This window comes from Crinia signifera, chromosome 1, assembly GCF_055691185.1.
Source record: "Crinia signifera chromosome 1, ASM5569118v1, whole genome shotgun sequence".
In the NCBI taxonomy this organism is placed as follows: Eukaryota; Metazoa; Chordata; class Amphibia; order Anura; family Myobatrachidae; genus Crinia; species Crinia signifera.
Window position 1 is genome coordinate 221742047 of NC_139217.1, and position 27342 is coordinate 221769388.

Below are 27342 nucleotides of genomic sequence, written 5' to 3' on the forward strand. Positions count from 1 at the left end.
TGCTGAGAGGTGTGTCATGCTCCTCCCAAAGGGTGTGTCTATCTTCACCCATGGGCCTATGGGGCATGTCCTGCAGTGGCAGGTGAAAATTCTGGACCTGATGATTCAAAGGTGGACATTGCTGCATTCACTCTAACACCTGTTGCTGGAATCACAGGAACGCTAATTTGCAAATGATAGTTTCAGCCTTCCCCTCATGTACCAGTGTTCCCCACAATGTACAGTCCCTGAGATGCCCACTTTCTGTGACCTACATGCTGAAACTCCCACATTAGAGACAGAGAGGGGGGAGAGTGTGAGTGTGTGTGTGAGAGAGAGAGAGAGAGAGAGAGAGAGAGAGAGATACAAAGAAAGCTTGTAAAGTGTCAGGGAAAGAAAGTGGGAGAGAGAAATGTTTTGAGAGAGAGAGAGAGAGAGATAGAGAGAGAGACCATGTCCGGGATGGGGGGGGAGGAGTTTCAGGAGGAGAAACAATTAAGGACAGAGTATCAGGGAGAGAGTGTAAGAGGGAGAGGGAATGAAAGAGAAAGAGAGGCCTTGTCAAAGAGACCTTATCAGGGAGAGATTATCTGAGAGAGACGGTGTCGGGGGGAGAGAGAGTGTGTCGGGTAGAGAAAAAGGGAAGGAAAACGAGTAGGTGAGATACTACTTGATTACAGAATGGGGAGGGGGGTAGACAGACAGGGAAAGACATGGAGGGATGGGGACAAGGACCGACAGAGCACCATGTGGGGGCATAGATGGACAGATAGACAAACATTACACAGAAAAAAAAGTGAGGACTTCCACTGCCTTTTACCTCTGCAGCTGACATTCACACACAGACAGGTTCAATCTCCTGTCAGAAGAGCTACAAATCCTTCATATACAGTTATGTGAAATTATTTACCGCTGATACAAATATAGCAGTTATAATTTTTAATACACTATATTCAATTGGTATTTCACTTTAGAAGGTAAAATCTCCCAGCTTCCAAATAGTAGTCTCAATAAGATACATTAAAATTATAAATCGTCACAAATGTAAACTACTGTAACAACAGAGGAGCTATTTAAAAAAAATAATAAACATGTGAAAAAAATGAACATAAAAGAAGCAGTGGATACAAAAAAGATAAGGGTAGTCAGCGCCAGGTACAAGTAAACAGGGAAGACAGGTAGTAAAAAGAGTACTTGACTCACTAACTCCCCTTATGTATATGGGGTGTCAGCACAGGTCTTGGTTGAAAGCGGTGGTGTCCCGCCTTTTAGAGCATAGGTATGGGAAAAAAAATTCCAAGAGCCCGGCGACTGAGTGGACAAGAATATGCAAGGTAGTATGGGTATGAAAAATTTATTTTCACAGACAGGACATATAAAACATATATAAGAAAAAATATCTGTTAAAAAAGGGGGGGGGGATGTACCACTATAAATTGGAGGGGAACAGTACGTATAGTAAAACAATGGAATAAGAGGACCAAATAAAAATATTTTTTGACTATGTAGGTAAAAAACAGTATTGTGTTAAAAACCACCTAAAAAGTCATAAAAAACAGAAATAGATGAAGCGAGAAATCATAAAACAAGTATCATGAAAAAATGTGATAAAAAGGAGGCTTAACTTATTTGCAGTGAGGTAGGATTTTAGAAGCTGCCCAACATGTTTCGTCGCATCAGGACTTCCTCAGGGGAGGAAGTCCTGATGCGACGAAACATGTTGGGCAGCTTCTAAAATCCTACCTCACTGCAAATAAGTTAAGCCTCCTTTTTATCACATTTTTTCATGATACTTGTTTTATGATTTCTCGCTTCATCTATTTCTGTTTTTTATGACTTTTTAGGTGGTTTTTAACACAATACTGTTTTTTACCTACATAGTCAAAAAATATTTTTATTTGGTCCTCTTATTCCATTGTTTTACTATACGTACTGTTCCCCTCCAATTTATAGTGGTACATCCCCCCCCCCTTTTTTAACAGATATTTTTTCTTATATATGTTTTATATGTCCTGTCTGTGAAAATACATTTTTCATACCCATACTACCTTGCATATTCTTGTCCACTCAGTCGCCGGGCTCTTGAAAAATTTTTTTCCATAAAAGAAGCAGTGTCAGTATAAATTCAAACTATTCTTTGCAGCCCAGCCAGCATGCAGCCCCATGGTGTCCTCTACTGATGACACTACCACCAGGCCACCCAACTTCTTGCTACCAGACCGTCCATCTCCCTGCTGGTGATGGCAATGCTGCTGCCAGGCTGCCTGCCAACATACAGCACTGTACTGAAAACCACTTCCGGAACCAACCCCTGTTATAAGATTTCCCAGGATACATATGGAAGATGAGCGGTCAGGATGCTGGTGATTAGAACCTTAACCCCACGCTCCATTTGCAGCTGAGCTCAATTTGTCCCGCTAGTTCCTAAACCTACCCCCCCCCCCCCTTGCCCAGCCTGACCCTAACCTGTTCCACATACTAACCAATTGGAATGCCATCTGTCAATAATTCAGCATTGGCATCCTGACCACCGGAATATACTGAATGTAAATAACCACCATGGTATCCATGTAAATCCATAAATGTAGTATATCCCCAACCCCCCCCCCCACACACACACACACATCCATTATACATACTGTACATGGGTATCACCCCTCAAACATCCATTATACATACATATATGACTATAACCCCCCCACGTCCATTATACATATATACATGACTATCATCCCCCCATATCCATTATACATGCGCCCACACCGCGTCGGGAGGATGTCCACTGATGACGTCACACGCCGATCGCGATGTTGTGGGCTGGGAGAGAGTTCACACCATGTGATACACAATAGCCAATAAACACAAACAAAAACAGTAACCAAGGTAACAATATACAACACATATTAAAATACTCATTATTGCACAATATAGACAGTGACAGATAATCTAATAAATGCAATACAGCAGACCATTCACCCCAATACCAGCGGACATGCCGGCAAGGAGTAAATAGATCTGACAAAATAGCGCCGCTGCTCTCTAATATAAACGGCATAGAAATCATCAAATCTTTACATCACTACCATCAGCACAATACTCTGGATCCAACAGCAACTACTACCGCAATACTTATAAGAAGCAGGACAGACACAAATTTAATTAAGGCCTCGTGGCGCTAGGGTAGCTAATCTGAATATCCAGCGGCTTTCCGCTTTAAGTAAACAGAGAGACCTATCACCACCATGTTTCATTGGGGGGATATGGTCTATAATTCTGTATCTGAGGGATGTGAGGGTATGTTGTGCTTCTAAAAAGCGTTGAGTTACGGCCTGATCACTCTGTCCTGTAGTAAGTGCTGTTTACAGGACAGAGTGATCAGTCCGTAGCCCGTCACTTTATAGAAGCATGACAAACCTATCACCTCACACATCCCTCAGATACAGAATTATAGACCATATCCCCCCCATGAAACGTGGTGGTGATAGGTCTCACGGTTTACTTAAAGCGGAAAGCCGCTGGATATTCAGATTAGATTAGTGAGCCCAACAGTACTGTTTCGGTGGGGCATCCACCTTTGTCAAGAGCTAAGGGCTTACTGAATAGCTGGCCACATATATAGCTCTCCCAGTCCCACCACAATCAATCAAATAGAACTCACCTGTATGACAAGCCACTAATTCAGCAGTGGAACGCAAGGAAGTGGTGCTGGAATGCACATCTACTTACTGTTACAAGTTATTATAACATGCCTATAGATAGTATGGCGTGTTTGGGCCATACTTAGCTCTTGACAAAGGTGGATGCCCCACCGAAACAGTACTGTTGGGCTCACTGGGCTGCAGTATGGATGACAGGTTGGGGTTACTACTTTTAAGAATCCAATATGCTGCCATGTGCTCTTGAATCTTTCTTCTTTTTGAATTTAACCCCTTCCCGACATTTGACGTACATGTACGTCATGGTCGGGAAGTACTTCCCGACATTTGACGTACATGTACGTCATGGCTTCTAACTGTCACTGCGTCTAGAGACGCAGTGACAGTTAGGTGATGTCTGCTGTCCCTGACAGCAGACATCCCCCCTCGTCGCCCAGGGGGGGCAGGGGTGCCCCCCCCGGTCGGCGATCGCTGTGATTGGCTGTTCAAATCTGAACAGCCAATCACAGCTATTTCTGTGTTACCGGCGGCTATGCCGCTCGGTAACACAGAAATCGGTGGTGATCGGTGCAGCACCGATCACCACCGATCCGCAGACACCCCCTCCCACCCCCCCGGCAGCTCACCGTCCAGGGCAGCAGGCCAGCAGCACCCGGCAGTCGCAGCCGGAGCGCACGCAGCGTGCGCTCCCCCCGCCCACCCCCGTACCCACAGCAACAGCAGCAGCAGCAGCATGAGCTGCTAAAAATAAAAAGAAATAAAATCAGCTCAATTTTATATATATATATATATATATATATATATATATACACATGTGTATATGTGTGTGTGTATATATATATGTGTGTATATATATATATATATACATATATATATATATATATATATATATATATATACACACACACACACACACACACACACACACACATATATATATATATATATATATATATATATATATATATATATACATATATATACACACATATATACACATATATACATATACATACACACACACACACACACATATATATACATAGATATTCCCGACGTATATATACGTCATGGTCGGGAGGTACTTCCCGACCGAAGACGTATATATACGTCATGGTTTTACTGTCACCGCGTCTATAGACGCGGTGACAGTTTGGAGATGTCTGCTGTCCCTGACAGCAGACATCCCCCCTCGCGGCGATCGCTGCGATTGGCTGTTCAAATGTGAACAGCCAATTGCAGCGTTTTCTGTGTTACCGGCGGCTAAGCCGCTCGGTAACACAGTGATCGGTGCTGTACAGCACCGATCACCACCGATCGCCAGCCCCCCCCCCCCTCCCACCCGGCAGCCCCCCTCCCTCCCACCCACCCGGCTGCCGCAGCGCCAGCACCGCTCCCACCCCCCCGCCAGCCGCAGCGCCAGCCCCCATCCCAAAGCTGGTGACCAAAATGGGGTCACTTGTGGGGGGGTTCCACTGTATTGGTGCTTCGGGGGTCTTGCTAATGCGACATAGCACCCACCATTCATTCCACCACCAAAAATCACTCCTTCCCTTCTGAGTCCTGCCATGCACCCAACTGGTATTTTTTGGTCACATGTGAGGCATTGCCGTACTCGGGAGAAATTGGGGCACAGATTTTGGGGTGCTTTGTCTCCTTCATTCCTTGTGAAAATTAAAAATTTTGAGCCAGAACTGCATTTTTCTGTAAAAAATTACATTTTTTTACAGAAAAATGCAGTTCTGGCTCAAAATTTTTAATTTTCACAAGGTATGAAGGAGAAAAAGCACCCCAAAATCTGTGCCCCAATTTCTCCCGAGTACGGCAATGCCTCACATGTGACCAAAAAATACCAGTTGGGTGCATGGCAGGACTCAGAAGGGAAGGAGTGATTTTTGGATTTTGCAGCACAGATTTTGGTGGAATGAATGGTGGGTGCTATGTTGCACCAATACAGTGGAACCCCCCCACAAGTGACCCCATTTTGCAAACTACACCCCTCAGGGAATTCATCTAGGGGTATAGTGTACATTTCAAACCCACAGGGGTTTCACCAATTTTGATACAACTGAGCTGTGAAAATGAAAATTTTTTTTTTTTTATTTTCACTGCCCAGTTGTACCACAATTGGTGAAACCCCTGGGGGTTTGAAATGTACACTATACCCCTAGATGAATTCCCTGAAGGGTGTAGTTTGCAAAATGGGGTCACTTGTGGGGGGGTTCCTAACTTTTAGCATCTTATGGTGCCTAGAAACCTACATGGTGCCTAAAAAATAATCTCATAAAAAAGGGGCTCCAAAATCAAGTAGGTGCTCCTTCTATTATGAAGCCTGTGGTTTGGTCACCGTGCACACTAGGGCCACATATAGGATATTTATGAAAACAAAAGAATTGGGGGAATCAATTTTTAGTCACATTTCTCTAGTAAAATCTACTGTATTCGTTAGAAAAATGTATTAAAATTGAAACTCTGCAAAAAAAATGAAATTTTGAAATTTCACCTACACTTTGTTTTAATTCCTGTGAAACACCTAAAGGGTTAACAAACTTCCAAAATGCTGTTTTGAATACTGTGAGGGGTGCAGTTTTTGAAATGGCATCATTTATGGGGGTGTCTCACATACAAGTCCCTCAAAGTCACATCAGAACTGAACTGGTCCCTAAAAAAATCAGTGTTTGAAATTTTCTTGAAAATTTGAGAATTTGCTATTCATATTTTACGCCTCCTAGTGTCCAAAAAAATGAAAAGGAAGTTGAAATAATGATGGCAACATAAAGTAGACATATGGTCTATGTTAGTTATTAACTATTTTGAGTGGTATGATTATTTGTCTCACAAGCAGAAAATTTAACATTTTGCAAATCGCTAAATTTTCCATTTTTTCACGACATTTTGGTATTTTTCACAAAAAAACACAGACTGTATCGACCCAAATTTACCACTAATTTGAAGTACAATGTGTCACGAAAAAACAATCTCAAAATCACTGGGATAAGTAAAAGCAAAAAAAAGTTATCCCCACTTAAGTGAGACATGTCAGATTTGAAAAAAATGGCTCTGTCAGGAACGCCAAAACTAGCTCTGTCAGGAAGGGGTTAAAAAGTTTTTGAACATATACTATCGGTGTGCGGATCTCTCTCCTTCCCAGTGAAGGTTAGCTTAGTCATATATATATATATATATATATATATATATATATATGACTATCACCTCTCCACACATCCATTATACATACATATCACCCCCCACATCCATTATACATGCATGACTATCATCCCCCACATCCATTATACATACATGGCTATCCTCCAAACACATCCATTATACATACACGACGATCACCCCCCACATCCATTTTACATACACATATGAAAATACCAACCCCCCACATCCATTTTACATACATGACTATCCCCCTCCACATCCATTATACATACATATATGACTATCCCCACACCACATCCATTATACATACATGACTATCACCCCCTCACATCCATTATACTCACATATATGACTATCACCCCCCCCCCCACATCATTACACAAACATACAGTATAAGACTTTCAGCCCCTCACATCCATTTATCACACATACATATATTATACCTACATACCTCCCAACCATAGGCGAATCTAGAATTATGGTAGTGGGTGGTCCCAGATCTAGATATATTAGTACGGGGACCTTTGCGCGGCGTAGCCACGCTGCAAAAGGGGGTGTGGCCTCACGGGAAGGAGGCGTGGTATCACAAAAAGGGGTGTGGTATTACACTTTAGACCATACACAGTAATGCCCATTACATATTTTAGCAAACTCCGTAATACCCATTACACATAAAGCCACACGCCGTAATGCCAATTACACATAAGGCCACACACCATAATGCCCATTACACATTGTGCCACACATCATGATGCCCGTTACATACTATATAACAAACCGTAATGCCCATTACATATTTGCCACATAAGTGCTGCTTACCTATGTGCTCATTGCTAGGGGGTTATTGCTTGATGGCACCATAGTACCCATTACACATGATGCCGCACACCATAGTACCCATTACACATGATGCTGCACACCATAGTACCCATTACACATGATGCCGCACACTAAAGTACCCATTACACATGATGCCGCACACCATAGTACCCATTACACATGATGCCGCGCACCATAGTACCCATTAAACATGATGCTGCACACATAATGGCCCTTACACATGATGCTGCACACATAATGCCTCTTACACATGATGCTGCACACCGTAATGCCCCTTACACATTAAGCCACACATTATGCGTAATGCCCCCACATATCCCCACCTGTAGCATCCCTTAAGCAATGCCCCCAAAAGTCACTTACTGTAAATTTTTATATGAGCCTTCGCTGCTGCTGCAGGGAGAGCGGTGCAGCTGCATCTATGGGGAGAGGAGCAGATCGCAGCGCAGAGCACGCTGCCACTCCCCTCCTAGTGTCCCCTCTAGCCGAGTGGACATTTGAAATATTGTGCGCGCTGTTGTTGTGCGTGACGTCGGGGGAGCACGTCGGGCGCCGGCACCACATGATTAAAGGGGGGGCGGGCTGAGGTGAAAGTGGGAAGAAGAATTGGAGCGGAAGCTGCAGGGGTGACAGTCGTTGACAGCTGGGCAGAGAGCAGGGGGCTGCCTGGCTGTATTCAGAGCACTGCAGGTCACGGCTGTTTGAAATAATACCCCTTTCACAACAGAAAATGCAGAGATTTACCTGGGTATATTGTCTCAGGATCATGCAGGGACATTCCCAGGCTGACCCTTATACACCAGCCTAGTCCCTGCATTTTCTGGTGTGAGGGGGAGAGACAACCACTCCCATCTCCCTACCCCCCTTTAACCAACCAGCTCTATCTTCGGAACCAAATGACACATTTACATGAGACCAGTATCATATTGAAGAACTTTTGAGTTGGCTTCGAATAATTTTGGTCTAGTGAAACTGGGCTGTTTGGTTCCAGAGAAATCTGTCCTCAAAGAACATAAACATGTCATGAAATTACATTTAAGAAATGGGAAAAAAAAAAAAAAAAACGGTTTAACCTCAATATCCCTGGAACCAATTAACCCATATGGATCCAGCCTGGTATCAGATTGAAGGTCCAGCGATTTGGGTTCGACTGAAATCAACCTCGAGCTTCAGTGATGCCGAAGGGGGAACTGGCAGCCGTTGAACTGGGTGGGGGTCGGACATAGGCGTGCGCACGGGGGGTGCCGGGGGTGCACAGGCACCTCCTAATGCCCGCCGGCACCCCCCACGCGATTGCACGCAAAATGTGCAGCAGCACCGTTACCCGGCGGTGGTCAGGACAGCCTTACTTACCTGCTGCCTGCCACCGCCAATCTCAAGCCCGCAGTACACATGTGGTACCCTGAAGCGGGTCCCACTACTCCGGACAAGTCCTAGTGGCCCCGCCGCAGAGAGGGGGTTAATGTCCCTCCCCATCACTGTGGGCGCTGGGAGCCAGAAGGCGGGACTACCCCGAGTGATAGACAGGGAGTTGGCCGGCCGGGATTGGTGGAGAGGATGGCGCGAAGCAAGGCAGGGGGCGACGAGGTCAGAGGGCGCAGGAGAGCGGAGTGGTGTGTGTGATACCCAGTACCTGAAGCTGGTGAGAAGAGGCGGATATGGCCGGAGAAGGTGCAGGATAGAGAGCACGGCAGCAGAAGTGAGGAGAGGCGTCCATCAGCTGCAGGGACGGAGGTGCGCGCTGCCTTGGGAGTGCGAGTGCGCGGCTAAAGAGAGTAGCTGTGAACGGAGGGGGAGCCGCGGGACCTGTACAGCGACAGCCTAGCGGCACATCATGTGGGAGAGTCCGGGCGGAGAGCTGCTGAAGGAAAAGCAGCAGCGTGCAGCCGGGACCGGAGTGAACAGAGCCCACTGCCGGGAGGCTAGCTGGTGGTGAGTTCAGAGACCTAACAAAAACCCCACGCTGGTGACACCAAAAGGGTGCCCGCTGTACCCTCACGTGCAAGAGCAGACCCATGCCCAGATCCTTAACCCCAGGTGGAAAGAAAAGGGAAGCGCAGGGAGATGACTATGGAGATTATCTCCCATTCCTGATACAGCTCCCATGATAGACTGTGACCAATTAACCCCTCTACTACACCCTGACCATTTAACCAAGGATAGAGGGAGAGGAGGGAAGAGGCTGCTTAAGTACAACCACCCAAACCCGCACAAACACAGACCCCCTTCCATCCAAAGTCCCCTGTCATCCATGGTAGGCACCCTCCCCTCCGAGGAACAGCAGAGACTCTGAATTAGGCCACATTTGGCTTGCATCCAACAAGCCTTGTGTCATGGCAATTCTAACCTTGAGATAGAGTGGTCGGAATACTTAGTCCACGCAAAGTTTTCTTGGTGTTTTTTGTATTTGTAGCCAAACTGATATAAAGTAACAGGCTAATTTGTGATTCCCGTCTTGTGATATAGCATGTGAGTCCTACGAAGGATCTCAGCCTGTATGATCCGGTGAGATCTACTTATATTACTGTGAAGGGTTGTGGCTGGCGTCCGACCTTCCCCCACTTGCTGCGAGCAAAGGATTCCCCCTAACGCGGTGCTGTTACCGGCATAGTCCCTACCGATCAGACCACGCCGGCCCCGACTCTGTTTGAGGGGAAGACTGGCCCTCAGGCTATTTATCCGTAGGAAGGCCAGGGTTCAAGAGTTTCCCTTCGGCTACTTATCCGTAGGAAGGCTGATTACCAGACCAGTGTTACTCAGTCTAGTATGCGAAGGACGGCCGGACATTGGGCCCCGGGGGAGCGTTTATTAAGTCCTGTGCACGGGCCGGGTCCTAGACTCATACATGGGACAAGTTTTATGTATCAGTATCATTTGGTCACATCATGTTGTGTTTTGTATGTGGTCTAGTTATCATTGCAATATTGTGAAAGTAAATGGGTGTCAGTCTACCCGATTTATATTGATAGTATCGTGGGAAGTGAATTGTGTGTATTACTCAGCCGTAAAGCTGTCTACCGAAATCCGTAGTGTTTTACAGTTATCAAACGTGAGGAAATAAAACCAAACTCGTTATATCACACCGGCCTACTCGTATTTGTCTCCCTTACTTGCCTTTCAATTCCCCGGAACGAAAGAACCGTACCGTGTATTTCACACACACATAACACGGCGGGGGTGACTAAGTTGGAAGCACAGGCTGGACCGTGGGCTCCATTCAAGTTAGCCCCCCGGCCCCGCCTATAAACATCACACACTAGCGTGACGCGATGACGGCACAGCGCACACCCGTCCTCGAGTCCTGCCCGCGCTCCTGTCCTCGCTGCTGCTAGCCTGAGTCAGAGAGCAAGCCCAGCACTGCAGCAGCACACGCCCTGGCAGAGGGAGGCAGTGTGAAGTGAATGATATCCACGCTGAGCAGGAGCCAGCGTGAGTCATGACCTGGCTGCCTGCAGTCACAGGGAGAAAGCAAGCTAGGTTAGGTTATTATTCATAGTAGAAAAATTAGCAATTAACCCCTTGAGTGGTGGGTTTTGCTGGGGCAGGACAAACCTACTAGGGCAGGTTTGTCCTGCCCCAGCAAAACCCACCACAGATATTAGGAAGCCGCCGCTCCCCCCCCCCCCCTCTCTGCCCGTCCACTGTCCCCGTACGGCACTTACAGTATGTGGGATAATATGTAATAGGCATTAAGACGTGTGTGGCATATGCTGTAATGGGCATCACAGCATTTTGCATACTATGTAATGGACATTACGGTTTTTGGTATAATTTGTAATAGGCATTACGGAGTGTAGCATAAAGTTTCATAGGCATTATGGATTGTGACCTAATGTGTAATGGGCATTATGGAGTGTGGCATAATGTGTAATGGGCATTACGGAGTGTGGCATAATGTGTAATGGGCATTATGTTTAGTTTGTATTGATGCCCAGTAGGTGATGATAGACATGCCCAGTAGGCGGTGATAGACATGCCCAGTAGGCGGTGATAGACATGCCCTTCCAATGGTGCACCCCCTAATAAAATGGGCTGCGCACGCCTATGGGGTCGGAATTAGCGGGTCCCATGTTAGGGAAAACATTCCAGCTTTGCCTGGCAGTATCTCCGGTTCCCAAGGGGCTAGAGACACGGGGCTGGGCTCGTTGGAAAGCCCCATCCCTCAGCTACAAAATGGGCTAATGGGTCCTGTGCACCCCTGGACCACCCCCTAGATTCGCCTATGCTCCCAACTGTCACGATTATAGCGGGACAGTCCCGATTTTCGGGTCCTGTCCCGCTGTCCCACCCGTGGCAGGCATTGTCCCGCTGCGGGGGGTGGCAGTTGGGAGACCCCCCAATCTAATAGAATAGACGCTGTGCGCATGCGCACAGCGTCTATTCTCGTATGAAAATGAGGTTGCGGCTAATTAGCATAAGCTGCGCCCTTATTTGCATATGCCCCGCCCCCTTTTCGGGCGCTCGCGCGGAGTGTCCCTATTTCCCCAACACAGAAGTTGGGAGGCATGTACCTATCACAAAACCATCGCACACACGCCCTTTATATACCCATTGCGCCCCCACCTCTTATATACTGTAACCTACTTTGTGGGGCTGGCTGGGAGGATCTGAGGCTGAAAGAGTTCTGTCCTTGGCCCCCATGTTGGCAGGGAGGGGAGACAGGCAGGCAGATGAGGAAGTCAGTGATGGCGGGGGGGGGGGGGGGGGGTCTGAGCATCCTCCTCTTTTCTGCAGAGCACAGTAGCGCAGTCTCAGAGCTGCCCTGCGTGTGGAGGTTCCCCAGCTGCTTGTGGAGAAGGGGTTGTCTGGCTAGTCTGCCACTCTAGGCTAAAGGGCAGACTGGTCCAGGGCGCAGTTATCACACACTCCCTCAGCCACTGGCTGGGCAGCAGGAGGAGGTAGGAGCAGGTGATAGCAGTTCTGCTGCCTGTCAGATCAGCCCCTGCTGCCACTACCCATACACGCGTTAGGGCCGGCTTCTAAGAAACGTGACATCATGCATCCAGATGTGAAGCGTCCATTCTCGCGCATGTGCAGTCTGGTTTTCCACGCTGGGACCCACAAAAAGCAGGAGGAAGATCAAAGTTTGCGGGGGCCAAGTTAAAATCGGGAGAACTCTGGCTTAAAGTAACAAGTGTTGTGAAATATTCTATTTAAAGATATATTAACTACAGTAAGCATGCAATAAATGTGAGAATGCATAACCCTCTAATATAGACACACGATACCTACAGTCAGGGGCGGATTGGCCATTAAAGTCACCGGGAGGCCGAAAGCTGTACAGCAGGTGATGTCATGCCCCTCTTCCTGCTTCACGCATATGCACAGAACGAGCAGCAGCTCATCAGGTAGTGGAGCTGCTGCTGGGAAGACAGCGGGGATGCTACAGGGGGATTTGGCAAGTATCATCACCCCCCCCTCCACCCCCCCGTGACACACAGGACCCCCTTGCCTTTCCCCCTGCTGCTGCTGCACTCGGTGGCTGCCGATGTCTGTCACAGTACAGGCAGCAGCATCAAGCAGAGCAGACAGCAGAGGCTGAGCTGAGAGCTAATTCCCAGCTCCCAAGTTCCAAAACCCCTCACCTTCATCAGTGTCAAAGTCAGCAAACTTAATGCTGGGTACACACCAGGACGACTGGGGCCCGATCCCCACAATCTAGATCCAATTCCAATCAATTGGATGTAGATTGTGTGCTGATTGGGCCCTTTTCTGACCTGGTGTGGACCGATACCGATCCGATGCGCGGTCCCGCGGGTCGGTCGGTCGTTATTGAGATCCTACCTGCTGCAGGTAGGATCTCAATGACGACCATACAGCCGGGTGCGGGTCGCCATCGGATCGGACCCGTTCACGGTGCACATCGTGAGCGGGTCGTGCCCCCCCGCGTCACCGTGAGCGGGCCGGACGAGACACTGACGACCCGCTCACGATGTGCATCGTGAGCGGGTCGTCCTGGTGTGTACCCTACATAAGACTGGACAGGGGGCGGAGCTACACGGGACGCGAGTGGGCGGGGCTACACGGGAGAACACCAGCAGGGCTGATGAAAGGAGAGGGTGAGCTGCCTGGCTGCCACACAGATTGCAAGGTAAAAAAAAAGTTTGTGAGAGAGAGTGTACTGTCATAATGGTGTGGGCATTATGTCCAGAAGAAGCCATTCTCATTGTACCTGTCCCCAGCGTGCCAATCGCCGCGGTGCGCTGAGGATTCTGATATGTGTGCGTCTCCAATGCCCGCCCCATTCCCGGCAATGGACATGCGAGTGTCCGAGACGCTGGCGTGTCCATGTATGCTGGTGGGCCACCTGCTTTTTTGGAGCATCTGGCGCGCCAGCAGCAACATTGAGGCTGGCTCCATCTGTAAAAGTAGCGTAGTACTGTGGGCAACTGGTGTGGGCCTTACGTATAGGCAGCGCTACTACTGTCATCAACTGTTGTGGGCATAACCTATAGGCAGCACTACTACTGTCGGCAACTGGTGTGGGCACTACATACAGATGGAGCCGGGCTCCCTCTTGCTGGCGAATCGCCAGAACGTCACCGCTGGCGATCCGCCAGCAGCCCGGCGTCCATCTGACTGAGACACGCGTCTCAGTTTGCGGGCGGCTGGGCGACGGGAACCCTGTTCGTCTCCGCTTCACCGAGACGGACAGGGTTAGGGGGGTGCGGGGAGGCGGTGGGGACCCCGGGTGACCACCGACAAGCCGGCGGGGACCCGGGGGAAGGGGACGCGCGTGCATTTTGTGCGCGCGTGTCCCCTTTCGCATATACAGATGGCGGGTGGCGGGGGATGGCGGCTGGCATCGCCATCGCCATCCCCTGCAAAGAAGAGACCCTCTCCATCTGTATAGGCAGCACTACTACTGTCAGCAACTGGTGTGGGCACTAAATAAAGGCAGCACTACTACTGTCGGCAGCTGGTATGGGAGTTAGGTATAAGAAGCGCTACTACTGTCTGCATCTGGTGTGGGTGTTACGCATCACTACTTCTATCAGCAACTGGTGTGGGCATAACATATAGGCAGCGCTACTACTGTCAGCAACTGGTGTGGGCATAACATATAGGCAGCGCTACTACTGTCAGCATTAGGTATAGGCAGCACTACTACTGTCAGCAACTGGTGTGGGCATTAGGTATAAGCAGCACTCCTACTGTCAGCAACTGGTGTGGTGCATGTATAATGTACATTACGTACTGTATGTGCGGGCTCGGATTGCCGGGGATCCAAGCGGCATTCGGAGTTTTATTTTTATTCTTATTTTTATCTTTACTTATTTTTATTTATTTTTATTTGCACCTTTATAATTCTTTCTCTGTATTATCCTTACCCCTCCAACCCTTATCCTCCACCCCCCCGACAAGTGCCTAATAATCCTTTTGCTTTCAGCAATAATTACCCCGCACTGTATAGTTTACTCATTGAGCTGCTCCACCACAAATCGCAACATCGTTTGGGAAACCCCCAAAGTCTGCAAGTCCAGCTGTGCTGCCCAGTTTACCATATCAGTCCAGCTGTGCTACCCAGTATCCCGTATCAGTCCAGGGGTGCTGCCCAGTGTCCCCATTTTTTTAATTTAAATAAAAAAAGGTGGGTTTTTTTACCTGCAAGGGGTGTTAAGTGTCCCATATCAGTCCAGCTGTGCTGCCCAGTGTCCTGTATCAGTCCAGGGGTGCCCACATGTGTGACGTATAATTCCATGGGTGCCCCCATGTGTCCCGTATCAGTACAGGGGTGCCCGCATGTGTGCCGTATAATTCCATGTCTGCCGCTATGTGTGCCTTATCAGTCCAGGGGTGCTGCCATCTGTGCCGTATAATTCCAAGTGTGCTCTATCAGATCAGGGGTGCTCGCATGTGTGACGCATAATTCCTGGGGTGAGCAAAGTGTGTCATATAATTCATGGGTTGCTGCCAAGTCGGTTGTATAATTCATGGGGTGCTGCTAAGTGTGTCGTACCAGTCCAGGGGTGCCTGTATGTGTGTCGTATAATTCCAGGGGTGAGCCAAGTCTGACGTATAATTCATGGGGTGCTGCCAAGTGTGCCGTATTAGTCCAGGGGTGCTGCTGTGTGCCATATCAGTCCAGGGGTGATGCTAAGTGTGCTGTATCAGTCCAGGGGTGATGCTGTGTGTCGTATTAGTGCAGAGGTGATGCTGTGTGCCGTATCAGTCCAGGGGTGATGCTAAGTGTGCCGTATCAGTCCAGTGTTTGTGCCACCCACTTGTGTCGCTTATCATAGTCATCCAGCTACTTCGGTGCAACCTTTTGGCCTAAAAACAATATTGTGAGGTGTTCAGAATAGACTGGAAATGAGTGGAAATGAATTCTGCGATTTTAGCAGTTTTTATGCTTTTTTGAAAAAAAAACTGAAGGTAATCAGAACCCAAAACATGAAAAGTGGCCGGTGTACACCCCTATATATAAGTAAATGTAATGTGAATAAGAGGCACTAGTTGCTGTGCAGGGCAATAACTAGGGCCCTTATTCTGATCGGTGCGGACTTTCCCGAATTCTTTCGGATCGCGTTTTTTAGCCGTCTGCGCATGCGTGGGGAACGCTATGCGCATGTGCCACGTATGGTCTCCGTACTTGTTCTCACTAATACCGTACAGAAATGTGCACCGCAATTATTCGGCCAATATGGGTGTGTTATGGGCGTCATGCGGAATGACACAGGGGCGTAGTTTCAAAGTGGGCTAAACTGGGCGGAAACATGGGCGGACACGGGGGAGTACACATATTTGGGTAGGCGTTCATTCGGACAGCACGCCGAATGCACGCGAACAAAAAGGGTAGAAATGTGCGGTGTCCAAAAGGCTAGTATTGCTTTGCGGACACCACTCGGTCATGCGCTAGGCAATCGGAACGCCTAATCAGGACGGACGCAACACAACCATTGTCAGCTGAACCCAATACAATCACCTACTTTACTCATTACTTGTTAATGACACGCTTCTCACTGCTACAATTGGAAGCATTGGAGCTTGAAGGGAACATTACATGCTGCACTTGTCACACACTTTTACACAGCAAATAATCAACAGAACTTAATATTAATAATACTAATACACATGTCACTTCTGCGTGTATCAATTAATACAGACATTTGTGGGTCCAAAATAACATTTATTAAAGAAACTTTGTCAAAAATGACAAAAACATCACAAAATCACAAAACCATAACAGGACTAAAAGTAAATAATATATAATAAATAGCCACAGCAGAATCATTAGGAACACATCAGGTGGCTTCATAACAAAAGTACAGCACCAACACTTCAAGTACAGCACACAGTAATGCTAGCCAAAACAGGGCAACAGGGGAACCAAACATGACATTTGAACCGCGGGCAAATGTGGTGACCCTCGGCACGGATTTTGACACAGGATGCTGACACACACAGCTCAATGGAAGATTTGGGAAGACATAACGGTGGAGATTCATGGGGACACAAGTTCATTTGCGGGCACGTTTGCCCCTGGCAGGCTCCTTGCCACGTGCAGCAGCTCTTCGGCCTCGCCCACGGCCACAGTCAGATGGTGGGTCACGTGGAGCACATGCTGGGGAGGGGGTGGATCTTCTTCCCCCTCTGGCAGCAGGGAGTGATGATGTTGGTAAAGCACCCGAAGCGGGTGACATTAGGACCCTATTGGTGGTAACTAGCTCCACCATAAGTTCATTATGGCGGAGGAGGAGTTCATTTTGCCGCAGGGCTTGATCAGCCAGCACCTGCAGGCTAGCAGCAATAGCTTGCTGGCTGTCACTCATAGCTTGCTGGCTGGCACTCATAGCCTGCAGGCTCGCAGCAATACTCTGGTGGCTGGTGGTCAAACCCTGCAGCACCTCCTCGGCCCTACGCACTCGCTCGAATGCCGAGTCTCCCTGCTGCACAATACTGTCTAGCACACGGCCCCACGTGGACAATTCAGCCGCGGACATTTCCGGCTGCTGCTGCACGGGCCTGCTACTGGGGCCAGGTGGCACAGACTCCACAACCTCCTCAAGAGAATATGGACCAAGCGGTGGGGATGCTGTTGAACGAGAAATTACCAATTACCACACATTCCATGCCAAATTCAAAACATCTACATATGGCCTGGCAAATAATTACCTTCAAGCGTAGAAGCCATCACTTCCGCTGGGGACTCGCTGTCTATGGTGCTCACCCCCCGGACCTCCTCCACTGCAATGCAGCACTGTGCCATCTCTTCCAGGGGGGTGAGCTTCAGCTTGCCAGGCATGGGGCCAGCCCCAGAGGTGTGGCTGTGTTGCCACCGCTCGGTCAATTTCTTCTTGAGGTTGCCTTTGAAGTCGTGCCACCTGCAATCAAAGTGTACATATTAATACATGTAACTCCTCATGTTTGCTGTAGCACCCTTTGCAATCTGAAACATAATACAACATGTGCCTACTGACACCAAACTTACATTATATTCATTTTTAAAACCAACCCTTAGAAGATACAACACCAGTCACCCTCCAATAACTATCAATTCAATGCCATGCCCAACATGTCTGTGCCTCCAAGCAACGTGAACACCCATTGACCAACTCCATCTAATATTGAATGTAAACATTACTGGACTTGGACTGCTCAAATGTAAAACACATGTACTTGCCTCTTCTTAACGTGCTCCGCCTCACGAACTTGTGGAGCCACTGCATTAATCTCCGCCGTTATCTCCTCCCAGATCTTCCATCTCCTTGTGTGTGTCAACTTTACCGCTGGGCACTCTATCAAATCACGTGCCCGGGTCACCAGGATGTCAAGCTCCTGCGGTTCATATGCCATGTTGCTTGTGGTTGGTTCCTCTGTTGCCCGACTGCGGCCACGGGCACGGCCACTGGCACGGCCACGGGCATGGCCACCGGTTGGTGTACTTGAAGTGCTGGGCTGGCTACTCTGTTGGGAAGCCACCTGCTGTGTTCCCAATGATTCTGCTGATGCTGAGGATGGGCCAGCTGCTGATTGGCCTGATGTTGATGGCCCATCTGGCTGCTCTGGGTTGAGGGGGACATAGGTGGTGTTGGCTTCCATGCGGGACAAGAGATTCTGCACCACCTGTTCTTCCTCTGACTCTGAGCCAGCCATGTTTGCAACAACTGTTTGCCTTTCTAGGACAACTTTAAATACTATTTCTGTAATTGGCGTTAATCAGCTGCAACCTGCGTTCCGTACGGCCGCGTTCCGTACGCCAGCGTCAACCGTGCGGCGCATACGGGACGCCCCTTGGTGTGGAAAAATATTTCTCAAAAACCAGGCAAACTGAGTAAGTCAGATTTAGTAGCTAAATGCAGATTCCAACACCAATTACAAAATAAAACTGAGGTCACACATGAACTGTATATTTGAATGTACATCTGTACTGTGCACTTGTTTGGTATGTAGTACAACTGACACTACCCATTCCATATGTCAATCCAGTCCACCACTTAGCCACAAGTAATCAGTGCTAGCATCCAAATCACATGTGAAAGCACTCCAAATTCAGGCTGGATGCTAGCTACTTTTCATTCCACCTCTGTAGTAGGGGCCAGTAGAAGGTAAGTGTACACATGGCAGCATGGCCTAATTTTTGTAAAAGGTCTGCCACTATTTGCTATGTTTCTGCTGCATAGCTTTCATTATAAAATAGCTGTTTAGAACCTTGTGGAGTTAGGTGTAAGTGTCTAGTGATGCAGACTATTTCACCTGGTGCTTCTACCCATGTTTGGTGGATGGTATAGATTATATATAATGTGTTTCCATCTTATTTTACACTGTCTGTTTAGGATGGGTGTGCGATGCAATGGGTTGGCCGTCTGTTCTGGCGCATACACGCTGTTAGTGTAAAAATGAACAATAAAGTTAATACCAAATATCACTCTGATCAACCAATGACAGCACATGATTGTTTGATTTGTGCCATTGCTAAGATGGCGGCCTATGGGAGAGCAGCCCCATTCTCACCCGCGGAGCTGAGAACTCTGGTCTCCGTTATGGAGACCAAGCTGGGGCGGGCGGGCCCCTTTATAACCAACAGGCAGAAACGCAATGCCTATGCGGTGGCCCGCCGACGTATATACGCACGCACCCAGGTGCGGCGGACCATCGCTCAGCTGGAGCGGCGGTGGTCCGACCTCAGGCGCAGGGAGCCAGAGAGGCTGCAAGAAATAAGGGCCAGCATTGCTAGATGTGAGTATTTCAACAGTAAATGGGGATTTGGACATGATTGCTTACCTGACATTATTTAATCCACTAAGGTCACCAGCCTGATCATGAGTTAAACATGGCATACAATATATGAGTGCTACTTCCTGTTTGACACCCTGTAATGGTCATAAAATATGTTATTGGGGAGGATTAATGCTTGTGATGCTTACAATGGCCCAAATGTCACAGCATACCTGCCATGTTACAGGCTGTGTTTTGTAAAGGCCACTAAGGAGCTGTTTGCCTGTTCAATTATCTGTACTTCTAACCTTTGCATTTATAGCTTGATAAGGCTTAATAGTAATTACCACTAATTGCCACTTTTTAGATTTTTCACATACACAGCACGTGCTCGCGCAAGACAGGCCCGGGAGGAGGCAGAGGTGGCCCTCGAGGACCTGCCGCAGGAAGGGAGCCCGGAGGAGGGGGCCCAGGAAATGAAGGAGGAGGAGGGGTGGGCTGTGGAGGCACTGCCACCCGAGGAGGACGTCATCAAGGCCGAGGATGGAGCATTGGAGGCCCCTGAGGAGGAGGTGGAGGCCGGTGAGGTCGTCCAGGCGGCCGGAATTGGTATGTATACATAAGGATTAATTTATCCGTTTGGCATGTACTATTTGCTATGTAGCACTGGTGATTCAATTGATTTTTACAATACTATAAAATGACAAAACAAACGGGATAGCAACAGACACACTTTGGGGTTAGATAGGGTGGCCAAACCATCCCTTTCAGCCAGGACACATATTAATGACACAGGTTGTGAGGATGTCTTTCATCTCGATTTTAAGTGCCACTGAACCTGTGTAGTTAATCTGTATCCTGGAAGAAAGGGATGACTTGCTAATGTAAGTGTTTCATGTCCCTGCTGCTTGCATACAATCTGTAGCCTCATATAAGTGAGTAGAGTTTACTGGTGAATGATCTTTGTAAACTAGATTCAGTATGGCATAAATGGAGTATGGACAGGCGTGGCTTAGACTGGAGTAACAAGTGGTCAGTGCCCCTGGGCCCTCCTCTAGCTAACCACCCCCTGCGGCCTGCATGTATGTTTTGCACCATAATTGTGTGTGTATTTGGTCTTAGTAATGCTTTTGAGCATGTGAGTGGGTTAGTGCTGCAGCTTACCCTAACTGGCATTCTGACAATGATTTCTGGAGCAGACCATCAGCAGGCAAGCCATGCTTGATTGCACAAATGTACTGAGCATTCCTGAGAGTTGTGTAACTCCCCTGCCAGGCTCCATCATATAAGAGACACTGAACTTTGTTTGCCGAATTGTGATTGGTGCAGCGCGTGACATGCTTCTCAGAGCTTAGTCATGGGTGGGTTTGGATTGAGAAGGAGCAGTATGACTGTGAGGTGTTCGACAGAGTAAAGGGTAGAGGGCCAAAATCAGGCTTTCCATGTAGTATGTATGCATGTATGTATAGGTGTATGTCTCATATATATAGTTATATATGTGTGTATATATATATATATATATATATATATATATATATATATATATATATACACACACACCTGTCACAATGCATGTTTAAAAAGTAGGTTTGACTATGTTAAATGTATGCATGAATATCATTAGTCATTTTTGAATTTGAATTTCCTCCACAGATGAGCCTGCCCAAGCAGAGGAGGGTCGCCGTGGGGCCCTCCTTAGACTGAGAGGCCTGATGAGGCAAATGATGGAGGAGATGGACCGCATCATTGATGGGGAATTTTAATTTTTTGGTTGGGGCCAGTTATTTTTAAATAAATCGTTATTTAAAGTTCAAAGTTGTCAGTGTTTTTTTCTAACATGCTAAAGTATATGTGTAACTTGTTTAAAATCTTTAAAATAAGCAAAATGTACATAGTGTATCTAGATGTATGTTAGGGTCACATGCTGTAAGGGTTAATGTGTGTCATGAATGTAGTAGGAATGTGGGTCAGTATAGATGAGCATTTAATTGATTGAAATTGCTAACAATCCCTTTTTCAGGAGGTTGGCTAATTGCCTAAGTGGGTCATGTGATCGCTGTGTGTACTCAGTAAAAAAGTGTGGGATTGAGCGTAAATACTCCGCATCGGGGCGTACGGACAGCTTCCCGTACGTTCTGACGCGGTAAGACCGTGCTTGTGCGGGAAGACCGTGCAAGAATCTGTACGTTTCCACCGCACACGCACGGTTTGTATGTCGTCCGTACACACGCCCTGTTCTTAAAGAGTGAGTCCGTCCGAATGAGGAGGACACGTGGGCGTTTCTACGGACGAAGCCCGCACGCCGCCGCACAGCGTGGCGTGCGGACCGCACCGTAAGAATTCGGGAAAGTCCGCACCGATCAGAATAAGGGCCCAGGTGTGTGCCAGTAGTGCCTTGCTTATTTGCACTGTGGGTACATCATGTGCTCCAGCAGCTGCAGTTATTGATTGGCTGTCGGACCGAGAGCTCTGATTGGCTCAAAAGCTGGTGCCCTATTTGAAAATCAATTCAGTGCCTCTGCTGGGCTCAGGACTGGACAGGACTGGATTACACAGTGAGCAGTACTGAAGGCATACTGCAAAAGGCACTTCTCTGGCCATTGTGTGTATAAGCAGGAGTACTTGGGGCATTACGCATAGCATAATGTCATATGGGCATTAAAGTGTGCAACATATTGTGTAAGGGGAATTTCGGTGTGTGGCATAATGTGTAAGCGCATCACAATGTGTGTCATAATGTGAAATAGGCAGTACTGTGTGGCATTACCATGTGTGTCATAATGTGTAATGGGCATTACGGTGTTATTGGTACTGTTATGTTGCCACGCCCCTTCCCCATGAAGCCTAGGTGGAAAAGCATGCATCTTTCAGCTTCAAGTTTGGCAGCTATACTGATGTAGTAACCCCGCCTACTGCTATGCTGGCAACACCCATTTTGTTTTGGTGCCGCCACATGAGGCCGCTTCCTGAGATTTTCCAGGGCCACTTTTGGTCCCCAATCCGCCCCTGCCTACAGTATGTGTATTTTCGACATTTACAATTGTAAAATGGCTGATAAAGTAAACCTATTACTAACAAAAAATAAGAATTAACTGATACCAGGCCTTTTTTTTTTCAGGTCACATTTCTTATAATGTTCCTTCTAATCATATTGATTCTAATATAGAAAGATCCTCATCAAGAGGTAAGATTTGGATTCCTTTTCTTTCTATACTGAATTTTTTCTTTACTACAGTATATAAAGTATAGTACAGGTTGAGTATCCCTTATCCGAAATGCATTTTGGGTAAGGGATTTTTACGATTTTTTTTTTTACATACTAACCTGGTCCCCCCCCCCCCCCCCCCCCCCGATGGTCCCCTGGCATCCACTGACATCCACGGCGGCCTTCAGGAACTTCTTCAGCAGTCCCAGTGGTGCATTGCGCAAGTTTGCAGGTGCGCCGGTGACATCACCGGCGTACCCGCACAATACACTCCTGTTACCGCTGAAGACACTGAAGCAGATCCTGAAGGCTGCCGTAGACATCGGAGGACTTCGTAAGTATGAAAAAATCCACGGGGGGTGTGGAATCTGTAATATTCTAAATAAAACACGGTTTTTGGAATATTTTGGATAAGAGCTCTCCGGGTACGGTACAAACAGTAAATCTGTTCCATGCACAAATTGAAAGAAATCCCATATCAGCCAAATTTATATCTAAAGGTATAATGAGGTACTTTCCTCATCTTACATACATGTGACAATTATCCTTGTATATTTATGTACATTACCTTAGTGCAGTGGAAACAAACATAAAAAATTAATTACAACTTGACGATCAGCAGCCTGGAACAACCAACTTCCGGGAAGTGGCACTTTAAATTTGAAGAATGACTGGCTACTGGTGAGCAGCTAAGGAAGCCCCTGATATTGCAGGACAGATTGAGAAACACATTATGAGCACATGATTGATACCAAGGACATCCCTGTATTTATTCTAAATATTCTGCCCAAGGAATTGCCCCCAGCATCTGGACAGCCAAACAACCTGCAGACATTAATGGCAATAAGCGCTGTCACCAGCAGCCGGGAGCAAATAGACTGATCTCCAACTGGAGCAGTCACAGAGAAAAAGGACATAGAAAAAGTGTCCCTGTGTAGCGCACAGAGGTTTTCTTAAAATGTAACTTTTATTTAAAGATGCTTCATAAAATGTTGCGAAATATTGACACACATAAAATACATGAAAGTGTCACACTCAGCCGCGGCGGTCCGCGGCGGGCATATTACTCACCCGTCAGCGCCCGCCGTCGGCTAGCGTGTAGTGGTCTCCGGGTCAGCGGCAGCGGGCAGCGGCAGTCTGGTGGGCAGCAGGCAGCGTGGGACGTCGACAGGTGTAGCAGTGTGTGCTGTAATGGTGCCGGGAGGCCGGCGCCGCCATCTTGGTTAAGGGCAAAATAGCAGATTGGCCCAGGTCTGAGGTTTCCTCCCATACTGACCTGACAGCCAATGGCAGCCGCCCTCTTGGGATATAGGGGATCTGCCTAGGGCTGTTCAGCGTCAGTGCAAAGAGTCTCCAGAGGCGTTCACAGCTCCCAGCTGACTCCGGCTCTCTGACTCACCTCTCCTGACCTTGGTGCCTTGCTCGTGCTCTGTGTTGGTCTAGGTTACTGCTTAACCCCATCGCTGCCAGTTCTCTCCACAGTCTGGTCTCTGCCTGTATCCCTGAGCTTCCTGGCCTAGCCCTTCAAGTCTCCTGCTTCCAAGCAATTCTTCAATCTTAATTCATCATTCATCTTCTTCCAGTCTTCAAGGATCCTTCATTTACCATCAAGTACATTCTCTTTCCGGATCCTCTTATTCTTCAAGACCCCAGCCTGCCGTCCTATGCTATTTGAACTGTCATTATTCAAATGAACTTTCTTCTTCTAAAGTGCCTTGCTGGCTCAAGTATTGTTTATCACTAACTGCCACTTTAAGAAAGTATTCAAGTGTGTATTGTTTCCATTTATGAATTCTATTATTAAACCTGCACGATTTAATCCTTCATCCTCTGGTCCATCTCCAGTTGCTACACACCACACGACTTCATCCAGCCCTTCAGTTGTGACAGTTTGCACTGACCCGATGGAGTCGGGTGAAGTACAGGCTTCCATGGCGGACGTCTTTCAAGGTATCGTGGCTTGTCTTGAACAAGTGGAAACTACCCAACGCCAAGTGGCTCAATTTCTTCAGGCCTTGTCCCCGCCCCAGGCGGCTCCCTCAGTGTCGGTGGCTCCAGCACCAGAGATTCCAGTTCCTGTTTCCACACCAGGATCCGTAGTTCCTCATCACATGCAACTCCCTACTCCCAGCAAGTATGATGGTTCGCCAAAGGCATGCCGTGGGTTCCTGAACCAATGTGATGTCCACTTCACCTTGCAGTCATCTCACTTCCCAACCTCCAAGGCAAAGGTGGCCTATATTGTGTCTCTCCTGGCAGGGTCAGCTCTGGACTGGGTGTCCCCTCTCTGGGAACGCTCTGACCCCCTGCTCAATGACTATGAAGCTTTTATTACCTCTTTTCGTCGCATCTTCGATGACCCTGGCAGAGTGTCCTCTGCCGCCACTGAAATCCTGAGGATTCGCCAGGGTAGCCGATCGGTGGGACAGTATGTTGTGCAGTTCCAGACCCTGGCCTCAGAATTAAAATGGAACGAAGAGGCTCTCCTCTCCACCTTCTGGAATGGGCTGGCAGGTCGTATCAAGGATGAATTAGCTACTCGTGACTTCCCGGCTACCTTGGTCGAGCTCATCTCTCTGTGCAACAAAGTAGATCTACGGATGCAGGAACGCCAACTAGAGAGAAATCGCTCTGATCGTCTTCGCCATCGCTTCACCCCAAATGCTGTTCCCGTTCCTAGACCAAGTCCTTCCACAACTACACCACCTGATGAACCTATGCAGATCAATCGTTCTCGGCTCTCACTGGAAGAAAAGTCCCGTAGACGACGGGAGAATCTCTTCATGTACTGCGGGTCTTCTGCCCATTTGCTGTCCTCCTGTCCATTGCGTCCGGGAAACGGCCGCTCCTAACCTCCCCGAGGGAGGCCCGGTTAGGAGTCTTGCTTTCATCTCCCTCCTCAACTGTTTCCACCATTCCAATTACCATTGTGTGCCCTCAAGGGGAAAATAAAGTCCAGGCCCTATTGGATTCCGGAGCGGCAGGAAACTTTCTTTCTTCATCTTTCGTCTTTCAACACTCCCTGGCAGTACAACCCTTGACCCATCCCCTGGTTCTCACTGCAGTGGATGGGAGTCGTATCTGTAGTGGGCAAATCACCCTTCAAACCAATCCAGTGACAGTGCTAGTGGGTGCTCTACATCAAGAGACTCTAGAGTTCTTAGTTCTTCCTCAGTCATCACACCAGGTGGTCCTGGGTCTACCATGGCTCGCTAAACACAATCCTCATATTGATTGGACCAGCATGGAGATCAAGGCCTGGGGTACGAACTGTTTAACCACTTGCATGACTCGTATCATTCCACTCAATCAAATGAATCCTCAAGAAGAGGGAGGTTCCAGTCTTCCGTCTTCACCAGCTTCACCCTTGTCTATACCCACACCATACCATTCTTTTTCTGATGTCTTCAGCAAGGGAGGTGCCAATTCTCTGCCCCCTCATCGTCCTTGGGACTGTCCGATAGAGTTGGTACCCGGGAAATTTCCACCGCGGGGTCGTATCTACCCCTTATCTCTACCCGAGACCAAGGCTATGTCTGACTACATTCGTGAAAACTTGAATAAAGGCTTCATTCGTCCATCCACCTCGCCAGCCGGAGCGGGGTTTTTCTTCGTTAAAAAAAAAGATGGGACTCTCCGGCCATGTATCAACTATAGGGGTCTCAACGATATCACAATCAAGAACCGCTACCCATTACCCCTCATCACCGAACTCTTCGATAAGATCAGAGGGGCGTCTTTTTTTACCAAACTGGATCTGAGAGGGGCGTACAACTTGATCCGAATCCGTTCCGGTGACGAGTGGAAGACGGCTTTCAACACCCGGGATGGCCACTACGAATACCTGGTGATGCCATTTGGCCTTTGCAATGCCCCGGCCGTCTTCCAACAGTTTGTAAACTACATATTTCGGGACTTACTATATCATTCCGTCGTGGTGTATCTCGATGATATCCTTATATTCTCTCCTAACCTTCATCTCCATCGTCAAACTGTATCTGAAGTCCTGCGCCGTCTACGCCAAAATCAATTGTTCTGCAAGCTAGACAAATGCGTCTTCGAGGTCACTTCCATTCCATTTCTTGGCCACATCCTCACCAGCACTGGGATAGAGATGGACCCAGAGAAAGTAAGAGCCATCCAAGACTGGACAGCGCCTACCACGCTCAAAGGTATCCAGAGGTTCCTGGGTTTCTCAAATTATTATCGTCGCTTCATCCGGGACTTCTCCACCCTTGCTGCACCCCTTACAGCTCTAACCCGCAAGGGAGTAGATCCAAGTCAGTGGCCACCCGAAGCCTCGCTAGCTTTCCAACAACTAAAGAATGCATTCGT

The 27342-nt window shown here is 47.9% G+C and overlaps 1 protein-coding gene across 20 annotated transcripts in view; it reads left to right on the top strand.

Moving 5' to 3' along the window:
• Positions 1–27342, top strand: part of ADGRL3 (adhesion G protein-coupled receptor L3) — a 1133398-nt gene that overhangs the window by 278207 nt on the left and 827849 nt on the right. For 19 of the 20 annotated variants that reach the window (XM_083179292.1, XM_083179295.1, XM_083179302.1 and 16 more), the window contains one exon: positions 22921–22986. The exons of the other annotated variant lie outside the window; for it this stretch is intronic. In XM_083179292.1, coding sequence (XP_083035418.1) covers positions 22921–22986 — 66 coding nt within the window. The remainder of the gene's footprint in view (positions 1–22920; positions 22987–27342) is intronic. 20 annotated transcript variants of the gene reach the window in all.